This window comes from Canis lupus, chromosome 13, assembly GCF_011100685.1.
Source record: "Canis lupus familiaris isolate Mischka breed German Shepherd chromosome 13, alternate assembly UU_Cfam_GSD_1.0, whole genome shotgun sequence".
Taxonomy (NCBI): domain Eukaryota; kingdom Metazoa; phylum Chordata; class Mammalia; order Carnivora; family Canidae; genus Canis; species Canis lupus.
This window is the reverse complement of record NC_049234.1, coordinates 5,352,663-5,375,403: the sequence shown is the minus strand read 5'-3', so window position 1 is coordinate 5,375,403 and position 22,741 is coordinate 5,352,663. Positions and strand designations below refer to the sequence as shown.

The window sequence follows — 22,741 nt, the reverse complement described above, 5'->3', positions numbered from 1 at the left end:
ATTTGATTTTAAAAAGTATAATTTTTAATGATTTTGATAAATGAAAATATACATCATTTAAGAATCCATACAATCTAAAATAAATATTCAATAGTCATCTATATTATAACATTTGTTATAAGTTTAAAAACAATCTTTAAGCATTTACTGTCACTATTTTGAAGACTAATATGAATCATAGGAATAATATGAATCATGAAAAATATGAATCATTATGCTCATGTTAAACTTCATAAATATCTGACTTGCATGATATATAAAAATAAATGAGACAGAATTGAAACACCCACTGTTATTAACATTTCTTATTAATTTTCAAGAACATTTATTTTTGTTTCACATCCCTACCTTCTGTCTGGAAGAAAGTAAATTTTAACATAAGGATTCCTTGGCCTCCCATCTTCCCTGGAAGGGAGATCCTTTGCTCCCAAAATTGTAACTATTAATTGATGACCAACCTTGTCAAACCATAGTTTTATCTGAAAAGCAAAAATATTCATTTATCAGCTCAAACTTTTACTACTATAACATTATGTTCACCTTCCCAATCTTCACCCAACTCTCACACTAATATGAGCACAGAATGTAAGTTTTACTTAGTAAATTGCAGATAGTTAAAAGGATATGCTATAATAACTTCAATGAATAGAGGAAATAATTCAGATAGTTCGGGTTGATTGATAAATCACTTGAGCATTTTGTTATCCTAACTGGACTGCTTATTAACATGCACATAATAATTACTCTGCCATAACTAAGAGCTTTATATACAATGACTGCTCTGTGTCTATCTTTATGCAGGAACCACTGTGGTTCATTTTAGTTCCCCTAAAATAGTGAGTTCAGAATAATTGCTCAAATGAACTGAATAGATACCTTATTTATATGGCATTCATAAGGAATTTTTAAGCCAAAGTTTCAAAAGACAAAACATTTCATTTGAAGAGACATTTCAAAGAATATAAGCAAGGTGGAATTACTAGTAGCTTCAGTCGGGAGACTCCTTAAGTTTGTATGTAAAGCCATAATAAATTCATCTTTATAGATTTTTCTTACACAGACATAAGGTCTCTTTTTCATTGGTGAAGAAAGTGTATCACATCCTAAGAATAATAGGGTATATTTTATCATTCGAGATGAGAAAATGTGAGTAATTTCCCTATGACATAATTAGGGATTAGAACTTCACATCCAGCTGCTAAATTCATATGATTTGACAGTTACCACCTCCCACACACATAGCTCACACTCCCACACCTAGCTCGCTGATCCTACCATGTCAGGATGGTTCTACCCCACATTTGGTTCAGAATTCAGCATATCTTTGACCACTATCTTGATATTCAATCTAAAAATCTGAAATTTGGGAATAGAATTAATATGCATATTTTATGGTTTATATATAACTTTGTGGTTTATAGACTTTTTAATGGTTTCATTTTTCCTTTAATTTGGATGTACTATATTTACAGCAGTTTAGTAAGTTTAAATATACATCTCATGTCAGCCCTTCCTTCTCCTCATGAAGTAGACAGGTCTGGGCCAGGCTCTGATATACATAAATACATACATATCATACATGCACATATACATAAATCATATAAAATATATATATATGTATGTACATATGATACACTAGTGTAGTTCCAATTCTAGCATAGTTTTGTTGTGTCCTTCACTTCATATTTTAGAGAGTGAGAGGCTGAGCAAGACTTTTGAGTCAGGAGAGGAAGACTGGTTGGTAGTCCAAAAGAGTATATAAAATTATTTGTCATGCTTTTCAGTCAAATGGAATTAGCCTTCTTAGTAACTGCAAGAAATATTTAATTTTTTAAAATTAGAAGCATTACTCTTTATGTTGTACTAAGTCCTTATATTTAATGCACACATTATCTTGCTGCTGTGTAATGAAGTTTTCCTAACACAGCTGCTAAGTATAGTCTCTAGACAAATGTTTCTTAAACTATGGTCCACTAACCTCTTTATATCAGTGTTATCTGACTTATTTGTGAAAAAGTTACAAATTCTTGTGGCCCACCTCTCACCTACTGAATCAGAATGGGGCCCAGGAACTCGCATTTTAATAAATCCTCCTGGTGATTCTCACAGGCATTAAAGTTTGAGAACTACTGCCTTAGACTAGGGGATCAACAACCTGAAAAAAAAAATACTCTAACATGCAAATAAAAAAAGAAGGTCAAATATTTCCTTGTGTTATAGTATGAGAACATAGACACAGATGAGGATAGGTGGAAAAAAGAGACTATTCTTCCGGCACAAGACATAGGGGAAAACAACATAACAAAAGTAAGAAATACAAAAGTGTCTCATATAAGATGAAACAGAGATGTTGTCAGAGAGCATCATACTTCCCCTAAAATGTGTCACAAACCACATTAATTTCTGATATTCTCTATTTTCTACAGCAATAAAAAAGCTATGGCTTTATTTTTCCATGATATTAAAAATCCTTTTCTGAGGATCATGACATGAATATTAAGCACTTGAAGGAGGAAAAGATTCTAAAAGGCTAAAAAAGTTTTTTTTTTCTGATAAACTTTACATTAGAAACTAAGAAACAATAATAATTATTAAAAGACTAAGCTCATAATTATTGGAGAAAACCTCTGATCTCTGTACATTTTTTCTTTTTGAGGGATGAGACTAAGTACTTGCCATCTTCATAGGTAATATTTTTGCTTCCCTAAAATCATTAGAAACATTTGAGATACATGACTTCAGATGTGTCATAGGAGTATTCTTTTTAGATTTTCTTATGCCATAGAAAACCAAAAATATCATTTGTTAATAATATTCATTTTTCATACAAACAGATATTAGGCATATGGTCTTCATTATTTTCACAATTATACCTTACAGTTTATTAAATCATACTTTCCAAATATATAAATGTCAAAATAATATAGATAATAGGCATTTTTTAATTTTACTGATTTTTTAATCAAAATTACAACTTTTAATAAACTGTCTTAAACTAGGGCATTTGATCCAGAGCCCTAATTTTCATTTTATATTACAAGACTTACATTGAAGTTTTTAATAGATATCCAGTTTACATGATCAAAATAGAATTATCTTACTAGCTAGATTATCATGTTCCTAAATTTCTTATCTGTGCTTTTCAAATGAATGGTTAAAATAAATGTTGATTTCTCCAAAATATAACAAATGTATCTCCACTATCCTAGATATGACACACTTCTTATTTTAGCTAAGTTTCATTAATAAAAATCTTGGCCTCACTTTGTTTTAATATAACAATCATTCTAGCTTTACCATGTACCCATTCTTAAATTTCCTGAGGAGAACTGAACAGCACAAGTAAATATTTAACTCTAAATAGCATTAACTAACACAACTGTAATTTTTAAAATTTAAACTAAATTATCATTATTTAAAACCAACAACAAAAATCATGCAGCAAAACAAGGAAAGCATACTACTACTTAAAAAAAAAACTATATTGTCATTACTTTATCATATAAGGGTTTCCTAATGAAAAGAGGCAAACAACTTGTACCAAGCATTACAGTAAAATGAAAGGACATTTCAATTACAAAATGTAAACAACATCAACCCAACACATTTTATTTAGACCATTATTTTGTTCTTTTAAAGTAATACACTTTCCAAAGTTGAACCTTATATATAATATGCATAAAATTCATATTTTAGATAAGGTACAAATTTATTTGCCAATCTCCTCAAGGAGTTGTTGCTTGGAAAATGCAAGAGAATGTAAATGTTAAGCGATATAATGAATGATTTAAAGAGACAGCAACCTTAGTGTAATAAAGGAAAATTAGCAATAGTATAAAATCAGCTATTTTTGTCAATATTATATGTATGTACAGTCTGAAGCCTATGAGATTTAGTATTCAGTTTATCATATCAAATCACTAACAAAGATTGTCTCTTTAAATTTTTATTGTATTTTAATCCCCATGCAGAATTTTACAAGCTGGCTTTATAAAATGATTTGAAAGTCAATAATATGGTTTGGAGCAACATACCAAAAAAAGTTTCCTACTACGCATTTTCCAAAAACATACAAATAAGGGTTAAAACACAACTTTAGTTTCTACCAGGCAGACAAGGCCTTTACCTGAACCCTAGGAACAAAAGGCGTTGTTCTTCTACTAAGGCTTTGGCTCTGGTAAGCAAAATTAAAGAAAAAAGCAATAAAACAAAACCAAAAAGGACAACACGCTGGAACTAAAAGACCAAAGTAAAATAAACACATAAAACTATTCCTTAAATATACTTTTTCCATTACAATATTTATCTAAATTAAGTACTTCAATGTAATGAATAAGTTAATTTTGCCAAAATGTTAAAATAATATAAAAACTATAAAAAATTCTTAGAATTTTTAAATCTGATTTTTAAATGTAATCAACATATTAGGACTGAATGTAAAATAACACTTTCTGAAAGAATGAGTGTAAACATAATCCAAGAATCAAGCAATTTCAGGTTTCACCCATAAACACACTACCATAGAAAAAAATCATAATCCAAGAAGACGTTACATGAAAATGTATCATAGAATTATAGTGAAAAGTCATTTGTAGAGGTAATTGTGTGACTTCTCTAAAATATGTCTAACAAAAGTTTAAAAAACATTAGCCAAGTTGGCTTTAGCATTTCTTAAAAGAATAAACAGTAAGATAAAATGTATGGAAGACATTGGACTAATTAGTTGATTCACATCTTAAGAATTTATACCAAGTTCTAGTATTTTAACACCATCTTTAAACACATATTAGGTATCACTCAAGATTATATTGTTTATTGCTAATCACACTTATTAATAATAATACCTCATTTCTTTTTATTTATATAGTTCTTGATATTTTTCCAATCCTTTATTGAGTTTATTGCAAGTTTATTGCCTCCAACAACACTAGAAGGTGGTTGCTATTGTCAAATTTGAGATGAGGAAATAGACATAGAAAAAAGGCTGGATACATTTGCCCATAATCAAACAAAAACTCAGATAGTGTAACGGTAGAAAATAAAGCCTGATTCTAAAACTCAAAAAGAAGAGAAGAGAGGAGAAGAGAAGGAAAGAAAGCCCAGTTCTGATTAAGTCATTCTATTTCAAATTCTTAGAATAAAATCAAATTTTCTTTCTCTTCTGGCTTATTCTGTTTTCATTTTGAAACAGATTCCAAAAGACACCACAATAATCAGAATTTTGTGCCTATATTAATGCATGTCAATGGTTAAATCAGGAATAAAATCAGATGTATATCTCTGGGTTTGGGAATAGATTTCAAGGCAATTGATTCTGCTTCTTTCACCAGGATTCCATCTCATTCCTCACACTTCTCTTGGATGTCTCTCTTGCCTAATTCAAGGAGTTATAAACAAAGGCTTCAGACCTTTCCATTGTTATAAGGAAACAATAGGTAGTAGGAGGACTGTTGCCTAAGTCAACTATCATCAGATAGAGACTGTTTAAAATATAAATCTAAAACCAAAAAGAAAGCAGACCTTAAAAAGCAGATATCAATCATATGAGTCATCTTTCTCTCTCTCCAAAAACCAAGGCAGTCTCAAATCTAAGCAGTCTTCCTTTTCATGTGGAGACATTCCCGAAGGAAGAAAGAAATCTTTAGATATGGAGTATGTTCCTGATATCTGCATCATCCTAGGTAGATACTTCTCCAGCAAATGGACCAGGAATGTATGAAATGCATAGAGATTCACAAGGCAAGCTGAACAAGAGACTAAAAAACTACTCTGTTTGGAAACAGATTTTGTTTTCCTTGCTCTCTTACCTGTTCTGCCTATTATAGACCCAAAATAGCAAGGTAATGGAAGATTTTTTGCAAGCAAATATTACTTCAAAAACTAAAAAAAAAATAATTTGAAATAAACAGCATTTTGAACTAAATTAGGCAAACATTTTCCATCTTCTAAAATGATCTCAAATAAGCAACTCACAGATTTCTGAAACCAGTTGTCTACAATCTATGGCAATTCAAACCTAATCTTCACCTACAAGTTTATACATTAAACTTGGCTATAATATATATTTTTTTGTTTTGCTAGTTTTTAAATTGAGATGAAATTCAAATATAAAAGTAATCACTTTAAGGGGTACAATTCAGTGGCATTTGGTACATTGACAATGCTGTGCAACTATTTCTCCCTCTAGTTTCAAAACTTTTTATCACCCCAGAATACACTGTACTTCTGAAGTAATTAGTCCCCATCCCCCTATTCCCCCAACTCTTGGCAAGTACTAAGCTGTTTTCTGCCTATATGGATCTGCCTGATACTTCACACCAAAATGGTGAACTATTATGTACTGCACTGCAATTTGTAACTACTATTAATTCATGTATTTTAAACAGGAAATATCTGATAAAACCTGAAACAATACAGCCTCATACAAATTTGTATGAGAACTGAAGAAGAAGAACTGAATTTGTACACAATTTGTTTTGCATTTTTAATGTCACTCTGCACTACTGTCTTTAGGGCATTCCTTTTATGCAGTGTTCTGGAATAACAAGGTTGTGACAATGAGGTGCAATAGATAAAAGCTCAAAGAAAAAAAACTTCCATTTACAGAAAGGTTTTAAAAGGCTATAGAACTTCTAAGGCAATACAAAGGATACATACCTATTCTTCAGTTACTTATTCCACTTAAATGGGCATACAAAATGGATACCTACAATATTTATAAACTCATCACTAAAAATGGAGCCAGAAAAATATTAAAACAAAGTAACTTAGGGAACCAATATAATCATAAATAAACCACAGATCCAGAAGTAAAATAAAAAATGACTGTTAATAAGAATCAATGTGTTTTTATAAAAAGAGAGAATTTTGAACCATTTCTCACTATTAAAAAAGACTTGAAGGCTGTACTTTATTTAACACTCTAACAAAAACTAGCCAAAGACTCCTGATTAATTTAACAATATTGAAAGAACTACAAAAGTAATCCTCTAAAGAAGGAAACTGTTAAATTGTGGAAGAACACAAGTTTTAAAAAGAATCAAAATAAGGGAATGTTGACACTGAGACAGCTAACATACAGTTGGGTGTCATCATAAAACTGAGCTCATACTGATATTCTCACCAAGCACATTAATGGCACTTTCATAGTTATGCCCTAAGACAATAACAAGCAGTAGCAGAATTCAAGCACAGAGAGGAAATAAACTACATAATTTTTTAAAAAATCATCAATAGCCTTGAAATGAAAGGTTAGACAACAACTTAAATTATATGTATATTTCTATTTGAGAAAATATCAGTCCATGAACTAATATAATATATTAGGTCAGCTTACATACCATATACATTATCTTTGTTCTCTGGAATTAGCAACATCATAAATTTATGAGTTATGAGCCCAGGTAAAATATGACCAAAATAAAAATGCCCAAAGGTAAAATAAGTAGAAAGAGATGGGAATTATAATGTTGCCTTGTGACTTTCTAGGAATTTTTCCAAAAGGTGATAAATGCAGATGTACTTCCTAAACTCTACATCATTACAAGCAAACCAAAATTGTCTCCAGTTGGCAGGAATAGGGTTAAATACAAAGGGAAAATAATATATCCAGAGGAAATTTTGCTTATGCTTTCCTGCATGCAAAGAATGAAAATAAAATTACATTTTATGAGGATAAAATCCATGTCTATCTTGCTCACTGTTGTATTCTTGGCAACTAGTATTTATGGCTGACTTGGGGTTAGAACTTAACATATATTTCTTGACTAGATGATTGCAGATTAAGTTCATGAAAACATTTTTGAGGAAAATGTTACAAATAGCTTTTAAGAATCTTAAATTTTTTCTCTTTCCTTTCATATTGTAATTTTACTTCTGAAAAGTCATCCTGACAAAAGAATTTTCTCTGACCTAAAAGAATACATAAGAGTTATATTCAAGGATTTCCATGGCTACATTGTTTATAGTAATATAAATTAAGAACAAACAAGATGTCCCATAAGAGAATTAAAGTAAAATGGTATATTAGTTATTTAAATCATTTTAAGAGAAATTTTTAAAGAAAATTTATTTATTTAAAGGAAATATTTTAAAGAAAAAAGTGTACAACATATTACTAAGTGAAAAAGCAGGTCTCAAAATAATATACCGAGATTTATCACTTTTGTTTAAAAATTTACATATATATGTGGATGGTTACATTTTAGTGGCAGGATCATAGGTGATTTTTATTTTTAAGTTACTTATCTGTACTCTCTAGATTTACCACAACAAATATGTCTTTTATTTATTAATGTTATCTTACTGGAACATACCATTTCCAAGTTGCAAGAAAATGATAAAATGTATACACTTAAAATTATAATTATATGGATTTTAAACTAATGTCATTATAAATGTAAATACTAGGACTTTAAATCATTAATTATACACTCAGAAGTAAAACTTTTAAGTTCATATTTCCCCAAAATATTTGTCTTACTTTTCCAGTATATTCATTTTGAACTATGATTAAAAAAAATAGCTGAATTTGAAATTTATCTAAATGTCTGCACTATGCTCCTCAATCCCCTCCACCACTCTGTAGTCCGATTTCTATAGGGCCTTGGGATTTCAAAGATGGTAATAAAGTGGTACATACTATGGAAATCTAACTTCTATTTCCTCCTCCACCAACTGAAGCCAACTACACACACACACACACACACACACACACATTTATGTACTGGCATCATCCAACCATCCTAAGCATTATTTAGAAAAGGACTATTTAAATGGAGCCATAATAATTTAATAAAAAAAGGTTAACATTAGCACTTCCTAAAATAGTGGAATAAAATACACATGCATTTATAAATGACATTTATAAATAACTATAAATGACAACATCTGTGCTGTCAATATATGTAAAGGAATAGGTAGAAAGATGCTACTACTCGTTGTACAAAGTGAAAAAAAAGTCCACTGCCTTCATATGAAAAAGTTGACTCTGTTTATGAAAGAAAGGAAAAGAAAATAATAAAGAAATTCATTTTAGAAAGACATTTACAAACTAATAGTATTTCAACTTCTTTCTTGCATGACTTTTCTGTTGTCACTTTTGTGATCAAATAGTCCCAGAATAGACATGTCTAATAACTATTTCAATAATTTTAAAGTTAATTCTGCTTATTCTTCTTATAGCTTTTAATTAATAAAAATTCTTCAGTGAAAATCAAACATCTTCCCTACCTGCAAAAAAATAAAAGGAGAAATTTCATAGCTGACTAAACAAAAAAGCTTTTCCTATTGCTCTTAAAACATCAGCTCAAGAATAGCTAGTTTTTGGGATCCCTGGGTGGTGCAGCGGTTTGGCACCTGCCTTTGGCCCAGGGCACGATCCTGGAGACCCGGGATCGAATCCCACATCAGGCTCCCGATGCATGGAGCCTGCTTCTCCCTCTGCCTATGTCTCTGCCTCTCTCTCTCTCTCTGTGACTATCATAAATAAATAAAAAAATTTAAAAAAAAAGAATAGCTAGTTTTTAATTATATTTTAATTTAATTATGTTTTTTTATCCAAAATTCAATGTCTGGATTTTGAGAATCTAAATAGTTCTTAATACTTATAAAATTGCAAGTTTAGCAACTCATCAACATTATGTTTCTAAAATACAACTGGATGAATTCAGATATTTTGGTATTTTAAATAGTTTAAAAAGAGAATGACAACTGAAGAAATTGATAAAAAAAAAAGTGAGGGCTCAAATTTGCAAAGCTCTTCTAATATGGACAGTAAATGCCTAATTGAATTTTTAATCTTTATTATAAAATCTCCAGATTAGGGATCACTTACTCTAAAATCACCCAGTATACTCAGTTATCTACATTTCCCCCATTTAACTTAGTTTTGTCTTTTGACAAAGTTCCCCAAGTATCATTACACTTACAGCAATATTCATTCCAATGATTTACTAGGAAATTCACCCCAAATTTCCTTAAACTTGAAAAGCATGGATTGTTATAAAATTTAGTTCATCTTAAATATACCATCTTTGTACAGTACCACAATTTTATTTCTCTCAAAAGTCTAGGACAAATTATAGTCATTTTAAGATACTGAGCAAAAATCATGACCTTGAATTTTAGAATAAAATTACTAAGGTAAAGAAAGTTTTAGATATCTCCACAAATTCTCTCATTAAATTTCAGATATTCTAAAATACTCTAATAAAGAAACTCTATGCAAAACAATAAAATTAAATTTCAATTAATCAAAAATACAAAGAATGAGAAAGCTGATGATTAAAAGCACAATTATGTTCTAAGAAGGAGTTGGTTTACAAAAAGCTACTGTCATATAGTAATAACACTACTTGGTATTTCAAAGAGAAATTAATGTAGTGATTACATACTGAAAGTTGTCCAGATAAGTACTGTGGAACATCCCTCAACATTCCAGGACTCATGGGAGAGGTAACGGAAATAGAAGGGCGATCCATTTTTTGAGATTCAAAAGAGCTAGAACCTGAAATGGTAATTATACATAAAGAACAATAATGATGACTCTTCATTAGTATTTAATAGTTTTACCATGTGTCTTTTAAATTATTTATTTATTTTAAATGTCCACAAAATGTCATTATATAGACCATTTTCTTAGCCACATTGTTCCAAATATACTTACAGCAATTTTTTTGAAACATAAATATAGCTAAGGGACTCTCTTAAGACAAGAATGAAACATTTTCTCTGTTTCTCTGACATAGAGACAGACCTCTATGTCTTACTTTGTCTGTTATGTGAATACTAAATTCATATCTTACAATATTTCTGAAACTAGAAACTTAGAAAAAGACAAAACCTAACACAATAAAGCAACTTGAAGATGGTCTAAACTTGTCATTCTAAAAATACAAGTACTAGATTGCTAATCGTGAAATTTTTCCAGGAAGCAATACTTTTAAACCACATATTAAACCACATACTATAACAGCTGGAAAATATAATAAGTCAAATGGGCAGGAAGGAAGTGAGAGTCTATCAAAAAGGGATGGAAGAGCAGAAAAAGCAGAGCCTCAGTATCCAGAAGTTATATGTATGAATTTATGTCTACAACTCAGAAAGTGAGTAAAAATAGAGCTAATGGTATAGCAGGGGAAATTAAGTGCCTGGAATTCTGAGCTACACATTTTGGCACTATCAATGCTAGCTCTTTTGAACAAGGCAGTAACTATATTTGAAGAAGATGACTTTACTGTTTATTTAAAGTATGGATTGACTTGAAAGAGACAGAAAACACTTAAAAACAGAACCCAATAAAACAATAATAGGAAATGTAAAAATGGAATGGAAAGAAAGAATTCCGGTGATGTTACAAAATAAACAAGGACTCAGAAATTAATTAGATATGAGAGAGAAAGGGAAGAGGGAAAACATAAGATTTCAAGCCTTGTAGCCAGACACGAGATCAAGAAGATTCTCTATTTACCTGTCTTGTTCTCTGCACAGAGCACTGCTGATATTCCTTGGGATGTGGAATACAGAGACAGTTTTGTGTCTAAGGCAATGGGTGGAGAAGTTAATTTGAAACATAGTGACCCTGTGGTCCCTCTGATAAACCCAAGGGAAGATGTAAAGCAAGTAACATAGGATATACAGATAGGGCCAAATGTTAAGTAGATATTAGTGTTAAAAATCAAAGTGTTAAAGCGTCTGCTGAATGGAGGCCTAAGTGGATAAAATACACCTCTGGGAAGAGTGTAGTATAAAATGAGGGGAAAACTTTAAGACCTGAAATCAGAAGTAACAGTGATACCTTATATCTTAGAAGTGGAAATATTTAGAAGTGGAAAGAATAATGGCTTTATAATAAGAAATAAGCTCAGTTTTCTACATATTAAGCTTCAATTTATAAGAAGACACTTCACAGAACATATTATTTAAACATCCAGGGATAAAGGAACAATGATAGATCATCTCAGTAATATAAAGTTAGGTGTCATGTGGCAATTAAAACCATCATGAAGGTAAGAATTTATTGAGGAACTAAGGACAAAGGTTAATGACTGGGCCTTAGAGGAATCTATTCTTCCATATATTTTTTTAAAGATTTTATTTATTTATTCATAGAGACACAGAGAGAGAGAGAGGCAGAGACACAGGCAGAGCGAGAAGCAGGCTCCATGTAGGGAGCCCAATGTGGGACTCGATCCTGGGTCTCCAGAATCACACCCTGGGCTGAAGGCGGCACTAAACCACTGAGCCACCCAGGCTGCCCTATTCTTCCATATTTAAAGAAGAAAAGATTGATTCTAATTTATTTAAGAAAGGACCCTATCTCCTCAAAAACAGTTTTAAAATTGTAGACTAAGAGATTTTTAAATAGCTATAATTAGATAAAGGGTTCCACCCTGCTCATAACCAGATCTGAGTGATGTTACATAAATGAATAAAAATTATACGTACTCCATAGAACTTCTATGAGAAATAAATGTGATGTTGTAGACAGAACATCAACCACAATCCCCAGGCACTCAGCAAAATGGGAGCAATAATGATATTGATGATGATATCAGTATATATAAATAATATCATTAAATTAGTCAGTTGACCCTGAGAGTTAGGGGCGTTAACTCCGGCACAATTACAATAACTTATGATTCACCCAAATCTGAACTACCAATGGCCTATTATTGACCAGAAGACTTACCAGTAAACAGCTGATTAACACATATTTCGTACATTATATATATTATATACTGTATTATTACAAAAAAGTGAGCTAGAGAAAAGAAAATGTTATTTAAAAATCATAAGGAAGAGAAAATACATTTACAGTAATGCACTGCATTTATTGAAAAAATGTAGACCCATGCAGTTCAAACCCATGCTATTCAAGGGTCAACTGAATTTATTTATCATTACAGTTTTTCGTGATCATGGTATAATTTGGATAAAATGATTGAGTACCTAGCCAAAGGTACTAAAATCAAATAAGTCACTTGATCATATTTTAAATATAGTGCTATGTCATTCCAAAAGTATTTCACCTCTCTGGTAAATATTTTAGAGATGCTTATAATTGTGATATAAAAGTAAAAAAAAAATCTATTTTCATAGTATATTCTTAATTATTGCAGGATCCAATCACTTCTCATTACCTCCATTGCTCCCACCAATGGCCTATGTCACCAAATAAAATACTAAATATAAAAATATTTATATTTTTATAAATATAAACACTCTCTCTGCTTTCACCCTTGACTCCATTTAAACTATTTTCAACACAGTAGCCAGATTTTAAAACATATATCTCTCCTCAGAACCATCCTATGTAACTACCGATTCCCCTCAGAGTAAAAGCCCAAGACAAAGTAGTCTTTACAGGGGTTTACAAAGTCCACGCAATTTGGCTGCCATTATTCTGCTATCCTTCATCCTTCCTGCTGCTCACTCTGGTGCAGCAACACTGGCCTCCTAACTTTGGAGTCTCTCAAAAATCCCTTCCACTACAAAGCGCATTGTAGGCTTTCCTCCCTGAGAACTGTTGCACCACTTGGTCCCTGTACCTGGAAAGCTTTCAAATCTTTGCTCTGATCATTCTTTCTCAATATGGTCTATCTTGATCAATATATTTCAAATGGCAACCATCCTCCTCTCTTCTACAATATCCTTTATTCTCAATCAATCAAGAAATTAGTTCACTGGAAAAAAATCCATTTGTTTAACATCTGAAGTAGCACTCATACACGAGTAATAAAAAGCATTTCCGTATTTAACACTACTTAAATTTGTCTACTGTTCCATTATTACTCTGATGCTAAGCCAGAACTACTACCCTATTTTTTTTTAAATATAAATTAGATTATTATTCACTACATTGTTCCAAGCATTCCTCCCCACTTACTGAGGGTTAGTTTACAAAGTAGTAAAATTTACTTTTAGAAGAAATTAAAGAACGAGGGGGTGAAACTCTTAGGAGAGATGGGTATGTTCATTATTTTTATTGTGATGATGGTTTCAACTGTCTGTCAAAACTTACCTCATTGTGCTCACAGGTGCAGTTTATTGTAGTATACCTTAATAAAGCTATCTAAAAATCTGTAGTAGTTGAGATGGTGTGATGAAAAACAACTATCTTAAAATACTATAGAATTTTGTACTTTATCCCACAATAATATGAAATAATGCTAAATTTTTCATTTGTATAATGACTATATATTTGAGATTATTATATTTCTTACATTGTATTAATAGATAAAATACTTCATTTGACTCCTGGTAAATGACATTATTAATACCTTCTTCTAGAATGAATGAAACTTACTGGACTCCAGTTGTGCATGTGTGCTATCAGGTATTCTAGGGATATCTCTGAAATGATAGAACAAGAAAACAAAAAATTGTTTCAACAATTAATGCAACTGCTATTTTGATTATCATCAACCTATATCTAATAGGACAGTGTAAAATGAACAAAATTGTGTATGACTGTAGCATTACATAAGAAAAAATAAGCTGTAGTACTTTATTGCTAATAAAAGTATTCTGAACTAACCTCAACTACTTAGAAAGCAACAATCATATGCATTTATAGCAGTTTTATAAACATATTTTATCTTCTATATGTTTTACTACATGATTATCCATTCTAATAAATTCTTTTTTTTGGGGGGGGGGGGAGTTCTTTTTTTTTAAGATTTTATTTATTTATTCACGAGAGACACACACAGAGAGAGAGAGAGAGAGGCAGAGACACAGGCAGAGAGAGAAGCAGGCTCCATGCAGGGAGCCCGACGCAGGACTTGATCCTGGGACTCCAGGATCATGCCCTGGGCTGAAGGCAGGCACTAAACCACTGAGTCACCCAGGGATCCCCATTCTAATAAATTCTTGATTTTAAGTTTTATGATACATTTGAATGCCATTCTATTCTTTAATAAATAACATTGAAGTGTAAATAAAATATCACCAAAAAAAATTTAAAGATTCAGATTGTGTTTGAAATTTTTAAATGCAAAAAAAAAAAAAAGAAGAGAAAAAGAAAAAGAAACTTTTTAATGCAGTAACTCCACTGAGGAAAAAAATGCAAACATGTTTTTCATTGGGACTTACAAATGGTTACTTCATTTATGCCAAAAATATGTACATTTTTGTTTGAGATTTGCCAGGAAGGGTAGATTTTAAGAGTTAAGGTCATTCGGAAAAATACATAAAAGAACATTTAAGACATTAAACAAAAATATGATTAGAGGATCCTTTAATACCAAGACATATGTCTGATTAATGGATTAAGCTGATACACTGCAGTTTTAACATATTACAAAGCTATGAAGAGTCAAAATGAAAAAGAGGCATAATTTCATGTGCTGGATTCATTACTTCAAAAGGAACATTTCAATAAAACTAAGTTACCAATGTAAGTCATTTTCTCCAACATAAAAAGAGATCAAAATAATACAGTTCAATCGTTTCCTAAATGAATGAAACCTGGGCAGTAGTATTTTACAACAAAAAAAGAATTTCTATAGCTTCCATCCTCAAATATTCTTACCCCAAACTTGCATTTAATAATTTGTTGTCACTGTTTTTATTTTTTTATATTGCTTTTACTTAGTTATACGTATTATCTTTTACATTGGCTTAGAATACAAGATTCTACAAGGGAAACACTGCTGTGATATTTAATGAGAAATTCCCATGATATAGACACAAAGGATTATATATATTGCCAACTTTTGGAAATTGCTAATTTAATCTATAGGTGAAAAATTACAAAAGCAAAGGAAGACTTTGGTATTTGCTTATTTTTTGTCTGTTTCCTTAAATATGTCACGTTGTTCCTTAAACTGTTCCCTCTATTTAGGAATAGTATGTCCTTAAGACCTCTCTTTCCTATGTTGAAATCTCCATTTTGAAAAAATATGTAAAATTCATTGACTCTCATTTTCAAAATATAGAGGGCCACAGTTCACGAACTTTCTTTTGAAAATAACTGTTACTATATAGTCTCTTTCTCTTACTATGCCTTAAGCCACCTATTAAGCTACTGAGACAATAAAAATAATAAACACCTAAATATTTCTTCTTCCTTCGTAAATTAACTGTGTATTCTAGCATGATCAGATAAAGAGATGTCATGATTTTTGGTGAGATCTGTTTTAGCAAGAAAGAAGAAAAGAAGCATTGTCCTCAAAACAATAATTTTTATAGAGCAATCAGATATTTTTAGATTGCACACTACAAAATTGTGTAAGAGTAGTCAACTTTATAAGGTTTGTGTAAAAGTATACACACCAACTTACCCGATAGGTCTTGAAACAACAAGCTCCACCTGTGGTTCAGGTTTGGATTCCAGAATGATGTTATATACTTCTTCAAATGTGGCTCCTTGCAATAATCTTCCATTCCATTCTAATACTTCATCACCTATAGTGTATTCCGGTAATGATAATTTTAGAAGAAAAACTAATCCCATAAAATGCACGTGAAACAAAAGCAATCTTAAACTGCAATGAATTCCATAGAATAAAGTCACCATAATGGAATAAGATGTAGTGAGAATAGCTCAATTGGCATAAAATTTGATGATTAGTATCTTTAGCCAAAAGGACAAAGGTCTGAGGAATAAAATTACATAAAAGTTATCTCTGTGGTTTTTAATAGGAATATAATTCTAGAAATTACTAAACTCTGTTAACTCTGTAAAACTCCGAAAATTTTATGACTATATTCTGGGTTTCTCAATATATATGCAACTGAGCACCTCATCTAAAGTTTCTTTTTTTTTTTTTTTAAGATTTTCTTTATTTATTTGAGAGAGAAAGAGCACATGTGAGAGAGAGCATGAGTGGGGTGGTGGGGGGTATGAACACAGGGAGAGGGAGAAGCAGACTCCCTGCTGAGCAGGGAGCTCGATGCCAGGCTTGATCCCAGGACTCTGGGACCATGACCTGAGCAGAAGGCAGACACTTAGATACACTTAAGGATATTTATCAGCAAAAAATAAATAAATAAATAAACAAACACATAAATAAATAAATAAAATAAAAATAAAAAACAAAACAGTAAATATAAAAATCTTTTTATCTAAATTGACTAAAAAATAGTTACACTTTGTATTAATGAATAAAAATTTATATTTAAGTTAAAAATGAGCTCCTTGTTTTTGGTCAAGTCACTTCTAAGTGAGGATAATTTTTTTCCAACTACTTGAGTTTAACAGTTTAAATAATCAAAGATATAAACTTACCTGGTCTAAGATGCCCTACAGTATCAGCTAAACTTCCTTTTTTAACTTTGGTAATAAATGCACAAAGCCGACCTGATTCAGTCATCTTTCCTCCTACAACCTGTTTAAAAGAGAAATGTGTTAAAACAGGCATATTGTTCAAAGGAACATAGTTGAAGATTCAAGTAAAAAATAACTAGACAATTTGTAGCTTTTAAAACTATTATATTCTAAAAATAATTTTTAAATAATGTGTTATTAGAAACAGGAGTGCATGTCCCATGAGTGGACTCTTTTTACATATTCTAAAATTTTCACAATTTAGTCCATTATTTGTAATATATATAAATAACATACACAAATACATATGTATAACATACCTTAGAAAGAATTTAATAATTTGTATTTTCTTAGAGAATTATTTTTATCATTTCTAAAAACATGCTATTATAGTATTTTAATAATATTATAATTATATTAACATTTCTAGAAGTAGATTTCATATCATAATCACATAAATATTTGTTACTTTGACTATAGTTATAACCCACCAAAATTTCATTATTTAGTCATCTTTTAGGCACATTCATAATTAATATGATAATGATGGATCTTTCCTTAGAAAATTACAAAATGTTTTAAATCTCATTAGAATTCATGCAAACTTCAGACCATTTGCATCCCAATTTTTCCATTATGGTTCTATTAATATATATCTTTTAGAAAAAGGAAAAACAAATGTAGTAATAATGTGTAGTCATGTGTACCCATAAGTCTGGCCTCTGAAAAAATTAATGCTTGTGAATAACTACCATTCAACCAATATACAAATTTTATAGCACGATAAGCAAATAATAATTAATTTCATTAACTCATTTTTTTCTCTAAATTGAGTGAATGATATCTGAATTTTAAACAAAATCACTGACTTTTTCGTGTATTTATTGCCAAGTTGCAGTGAAACACACTCAGTTGCAGTTCAGTTCATATTAACTAATTAGTCCTATGTTTGATTCTGAAAATTAAATGTATATATATTATAGGCTGACATCCTTATGTTAATATTTTAAAACTTTCTTGGCTTGATAAAAGCCAAGTTGAAATCTCACAGTGTGCTAGCTACTGTGCTAAATGCTTGTATATTGCTTTACTTAAGCTTATTATAATAATTCAATAAGTATTATTATATCCATTTTAACAGATAAGGAATCTGAGACTAACAAAAGTTTAGTTACCCAATGTCATGTTGCTAGTAATGGCTGTAGCTGGGATTCAAGCCAAGATTTCCTAACCTCTACTTTTCACTGTTCTAACACTGTATTGGACAGATCTGGACTTAAATTTCACTTTCATCATCATCTTTGTGACTGTGGGCAAGCTATGATAGCTCCCTAAGCCTATTCCTCATCTATTGTGTTAAATAATATGATAGTAGTAAAATGCTCAGATCTGTGCCAGCTACATGACAACATGGTAGCCACCCAATAAATGTTAGTTGGCCAATTCCATTTCCACCCGAAGTTTTCTAATATCTCACTATATTCTATAGGACAACTTATGTGGCAATTGTTTAACTTTAAAAACCATTTACTCTTTTTTCATTTCAGTTTTTAACTCGCCATACGTATGAACAACAACAAAAAAAACCAACAGCAGTCAAATATAAATATTGATTTATATCAAATATCAATATTTATATTTAATCTCTTAGCATAAGTATTTTTGAGTTTCCAGACTTTAAACAGTATTCTTTTTCTCATACACACACGCACACAAATACACACACACCCACATTTTGTTACACTTACACAAAAATTATATTCCAATTGTTAAAAGCCAAAATCCAACCAAGTAAATTTAAAGATCTAATTGGCTTTATTAAGCAATTCATGAATCGAGCAGCATCCTATCAATAAACAGAGAAAAACTTTGCGGAGGTCAACAATAGAAAGGTTTTCAAAGGCATAGAGAGGGCATTTAAAAAAAATAAGAGAAAGGAATTTTTAGCAAAGAATACGTTGTTAAGGCAAAACTGCCCTCCTAAAAGGTGGTCTATCAATAAATTTCCTAGTATTGACCAAGAAATTCCATGTTGACTGGATAAAAGTTACATTGCTGGGGGGCTGAAACTGTATTAAGCTAGGTTTTAAGTTTTATTGTACTGACATGGGTCCTTAACCTAAGTGATGTCATTTGGGGACTTGTAGTTTTCCTTTAAAAACTATGTCATAAATATGCTATATTTCCCAACTTTGCATATTTAGTAATTGATTAAAACCACTGTTTTAATAGAATATAAACATGGGTACAGACTTACAGGACAAACTGTATAAATGAGTTTGAGCACTATATTCAAGATTCAAGGATATAATTCAAGTTATATTTTCCAAATCATATGTACAAGTATTATTGTGGAATAAATAATACTTGGAAAATGAAAAAGTTTTGGAGAATGAGTGCAAATATTTGGGAATCCTTGAAAATAGGGGAAAAAACACGAAGTCGGCTTAAGTTGGAAAGAGTTATTAAATTTTTACTATTTTCATAAATTGGTAAAGGAGTAGAGAACCAAAATTTCATATATTTCATCACATACCTTCAAGCCAAGCATTGCTCCTGAATCTCGAGGCACACTTCCATCTTTTAGACGCTTATTTAACAAAATACGACCAATCAAACGATCTCCATCTTTAGATGGTTGCCACGTCACAGGGTGCTGACATATTGCATCAACAAACAAAAAAATTAATGTTCTTTTATGATAAATAACCCCTTGTTGTACAATTTCTTTAAACTCCAGATTTCCAAAGTGTTATGATTACACAAACCAGTTTGCATTCAAAACACTGATCAAAAGGGGTTACTACATTATGCTGATACCCTCAATTTTATAATCTCAAGATTTTTCAGAATCCAATTACTATAGATTCTTACATTGCCCTGACACATTACTGCAGTTATATTGTTCTATGAAATCAGAGAAATCTTGAAAATATACACAAACTATCTACATGCTGAAGATTAATTAAAAATTCACCTGACAGAAAAGGTAGATTGAAACTCTATGCAGTGAAACTCATCTAAAAATATTTTAATTTTCAAACACTATTGGAGACTTTGAAAGACTTAATTACAGTGAAAGTTAAAAAGTAAGATTATAATAATACATCAAATTTGAACCTATAATGAGGGCTTCCTTGAAATAGGTTTCTATATTAAAATTATAAAAATACACAAGCCCCAGTAACTTTTCTTTGAATCTGCATAAGAGAAAGAGAACTAATTCAAAAGTGAGGCTAGTTTACATTTCTCATTGATTCTTTCAGGTCTTTGATCTTTTTGGTAAATTAAGTTTATTAGAAAATTCAGTGGTATCCATTGTTAAATAAGCTTGAAAATGTTAGGAGTTTATCTCTTTCTCAGGGCATAGCCAAGCCCTTTATATATCATAACACCTTCCACTATGAATTATACGTCAGGTAACAAAGTAAATGATTTGTGTAATCACAGTTTGATAGTCATCTAAAAGTAACATGCATATCTTCATGCAAAATTTGGCAGGCAAAAGACAAGTTCCAGTCAATCACATCTATATGGTAAAAAGATTTCAAAAGTCTCACTATACTAAAAGCAAAAATAATAAATACCAAAGCAGATGGCAATGATTCTAGTACTAATACTACATTAAAATGCTATGACAATAAAACAAAAGAGCAAAATGACAGTGAAAGGGAAAAAAGAAAAACAACTTTTTCTGTGCAAACAGACCCAATTATCTCCCTTTTGCCTGGGATTGAAACTATTAATTTAATTTTCATCCCAAGGAAAATTATGCAAGCGATCAAATAAGCCAATCCAAAAATTCTTTATATTTGTGGTTTATAAAAACATCACAAAGTTCTCTCATGCGACCATAGACAAAGCATTCCTTTGTTCCTATTTTTTTTTTTATTTCATTTACTTGTTTTTTGGTATGCCGTCAAACAACAAAAACAGCAAAGCAAGCAAGAAGTATTTTGGTTTGTTTGTTGGTTTGGGTTTTGTTTTTCTTTTCTGCACCTTAAGAAATGCTACATCGACCCTTAAAATGCCCTACCCTTTTATTATGTTCTGTTTGAATGAGTGACAGAGAGCAAACGAAGACCAAATGAGCAGGTTAAAAGGCAGGCTCCACGATCTCAGTACCTTATCACTATGGCTATGCTCCTCGTTAAGGGTTGTGCTACTACAGGTATCTACCCCAGAGTCCTTAATCTGAGGCTCAGACCATTCCAAGTCCTCTTCCAAAGAGTGGCCACCAAAGTACATCATTTTCTTTTGTCTCTCAGACCTGGTGTTAGAGTCCGACAAAACTGCCTGCTCACTAGTTTTTCTTTTTCCCTTTTGACTGTCCCCTACAGGTGTGGGATAAAAATAAAAAAATAAAAATAAAAAAAAAGGTACAAAAAGAAAACATGCAAAGGTGTAAATAAAAAAGGAAAAGTGAAATGAAAAACGAAAATCAAAAAGTAAGGCTCCACATGTCTCACCAAAGACATTGGGGATGCCTCACTGCTATGCCAAGACGTATGGTCCAACCAGTTGTAATCCATGTCTCCTGTGAGAGTCAGACAAAGAGTGCAGTAAAGGAGACAGTGAAAGAAAGGACAGACAAAGACATTATAAACATTTTAAACTATGTGATCCTGTCTGGTTTCAAGAACTTTGTCTGCAGTACTCACTATATATACCAAGAGAAAGCTAAGAATCCAAATAAGTAAAATTTATAGAATGCAGAATATAAATGGATCCTACAGAGCAAAAGTTCTGCAAGAAGAGAAAAGGCTAATAATAAACAGGAATAGAAATGAAAAAATTATATATTCCGAAAAAGAAAAATACTAGCCACTGTGTTTGTTATTCATGCTATTTTTTTCCATGCTGGCCTACAGACATGAGTTTGTTCTCCAAAGATTAAGGAACATTTTAAAAATTAAACAGTGGTTTGCCAATAACCACTATAACAAAAAAAAAAAACCCAAGTAATAAAATGGTGTTCCTAGAATGTAGTATGATATTCTTTATAATGCTAAAATCTCCCCCCAAATCAGGGTGGTTTATAAAAGAATTGATTACACAAAAGATTAATTTTGTATGAAAATGACAAAACAGAGTCACTCAATTTCTACTAGTAAAAACAAACTTTACTTAATTATCATGAATTACTTAGAATTACTTTGAAATCATTTTTCAATATTTTTGCAGAAATTACATTCTCATAAAGTAAATTTTCTTTTAAAATAATTTTGTCAGACAATGTATGTAAATTGGCAACTGAAGATGAATGTCCATTTCCCAAATTTATGTGCTCCTTATTTGCCTTACATTAAAAAAAAACTCTTTTTACTCTATATGTGTGCATATATCTTTTTTAAGCTCTAGTCATATCTTCTATTTAAAAATATTTACTAAATACTTTCCATTTGCTATGTATTGTGCTAAGCTCTAGCATAAGGAGTAAAATAATGAGACATAGAACACAGTGAAAAT

General features: G+C 30.9%; 1 protein-coding gene and 1 long non-coding RNA gene across 42 annotated transcripts in view; one reads left to right on the top strand and one right to left on the bottom strand.

The window, feature by feature from the left end:
- Window positions 1–22,741, bottom strand: part of RIMS2 (regulating synaptic membrane exocytosis 2) — a 591,823-nt gene that overhangs the window by 281,122 nt on the left and 287,960 nt on the right. For 16 of the 41 annotated variants that reach the window (XM_038555311.1, XM_038555308.1, XM_038555288.1 and 13 more), the window contains 7 exons: window positions 21,742–21,809; window positions 19,809–19,928; window positions 17,234–17,333; window positions 16,287–16,410; window positions 14,309–14,355; window positions 10,395–10,507; window positions 349–479 (listed from right to left, as the gene is read on the bottom strand). In XM_038555311.1, coding sequence (XP_038411239.1) covers window positions 349–479; window positions 10,395–10,507; window positions 14,309–14,355; window positions 16,287–16,410; window positions 17,234–17,333; window positions 19,809–19,928; window positions 21,742–21,809 — 703 coding nt within the window. Of the gene's footprint in view, window positions 1–348; window positions 480–4,126; window positions 4,175–10,394; window positions 10,508–14,308; window positions 14,356–16,286; window positions 16,411–17,233; window positions 17,334–19,808; window positions 19,929–21,397; window positions 21,607–21,741; window positions 21,810–22,741 lie in introns of all 41 variants that reach the window. The other 25 variants (XM_038555266.1, XM_038555270.1, XM_038555267.1 and 22 more) reach the window with 3 other exon arrangements.
- The window catches only part of LOC111098508, a 94,500-nt gene that overhangs the window by 54,969 nt on the left and 16,790 nt on the right, over window positions 1–22,741 (top strand). The window lies entirely within an intron of this gene.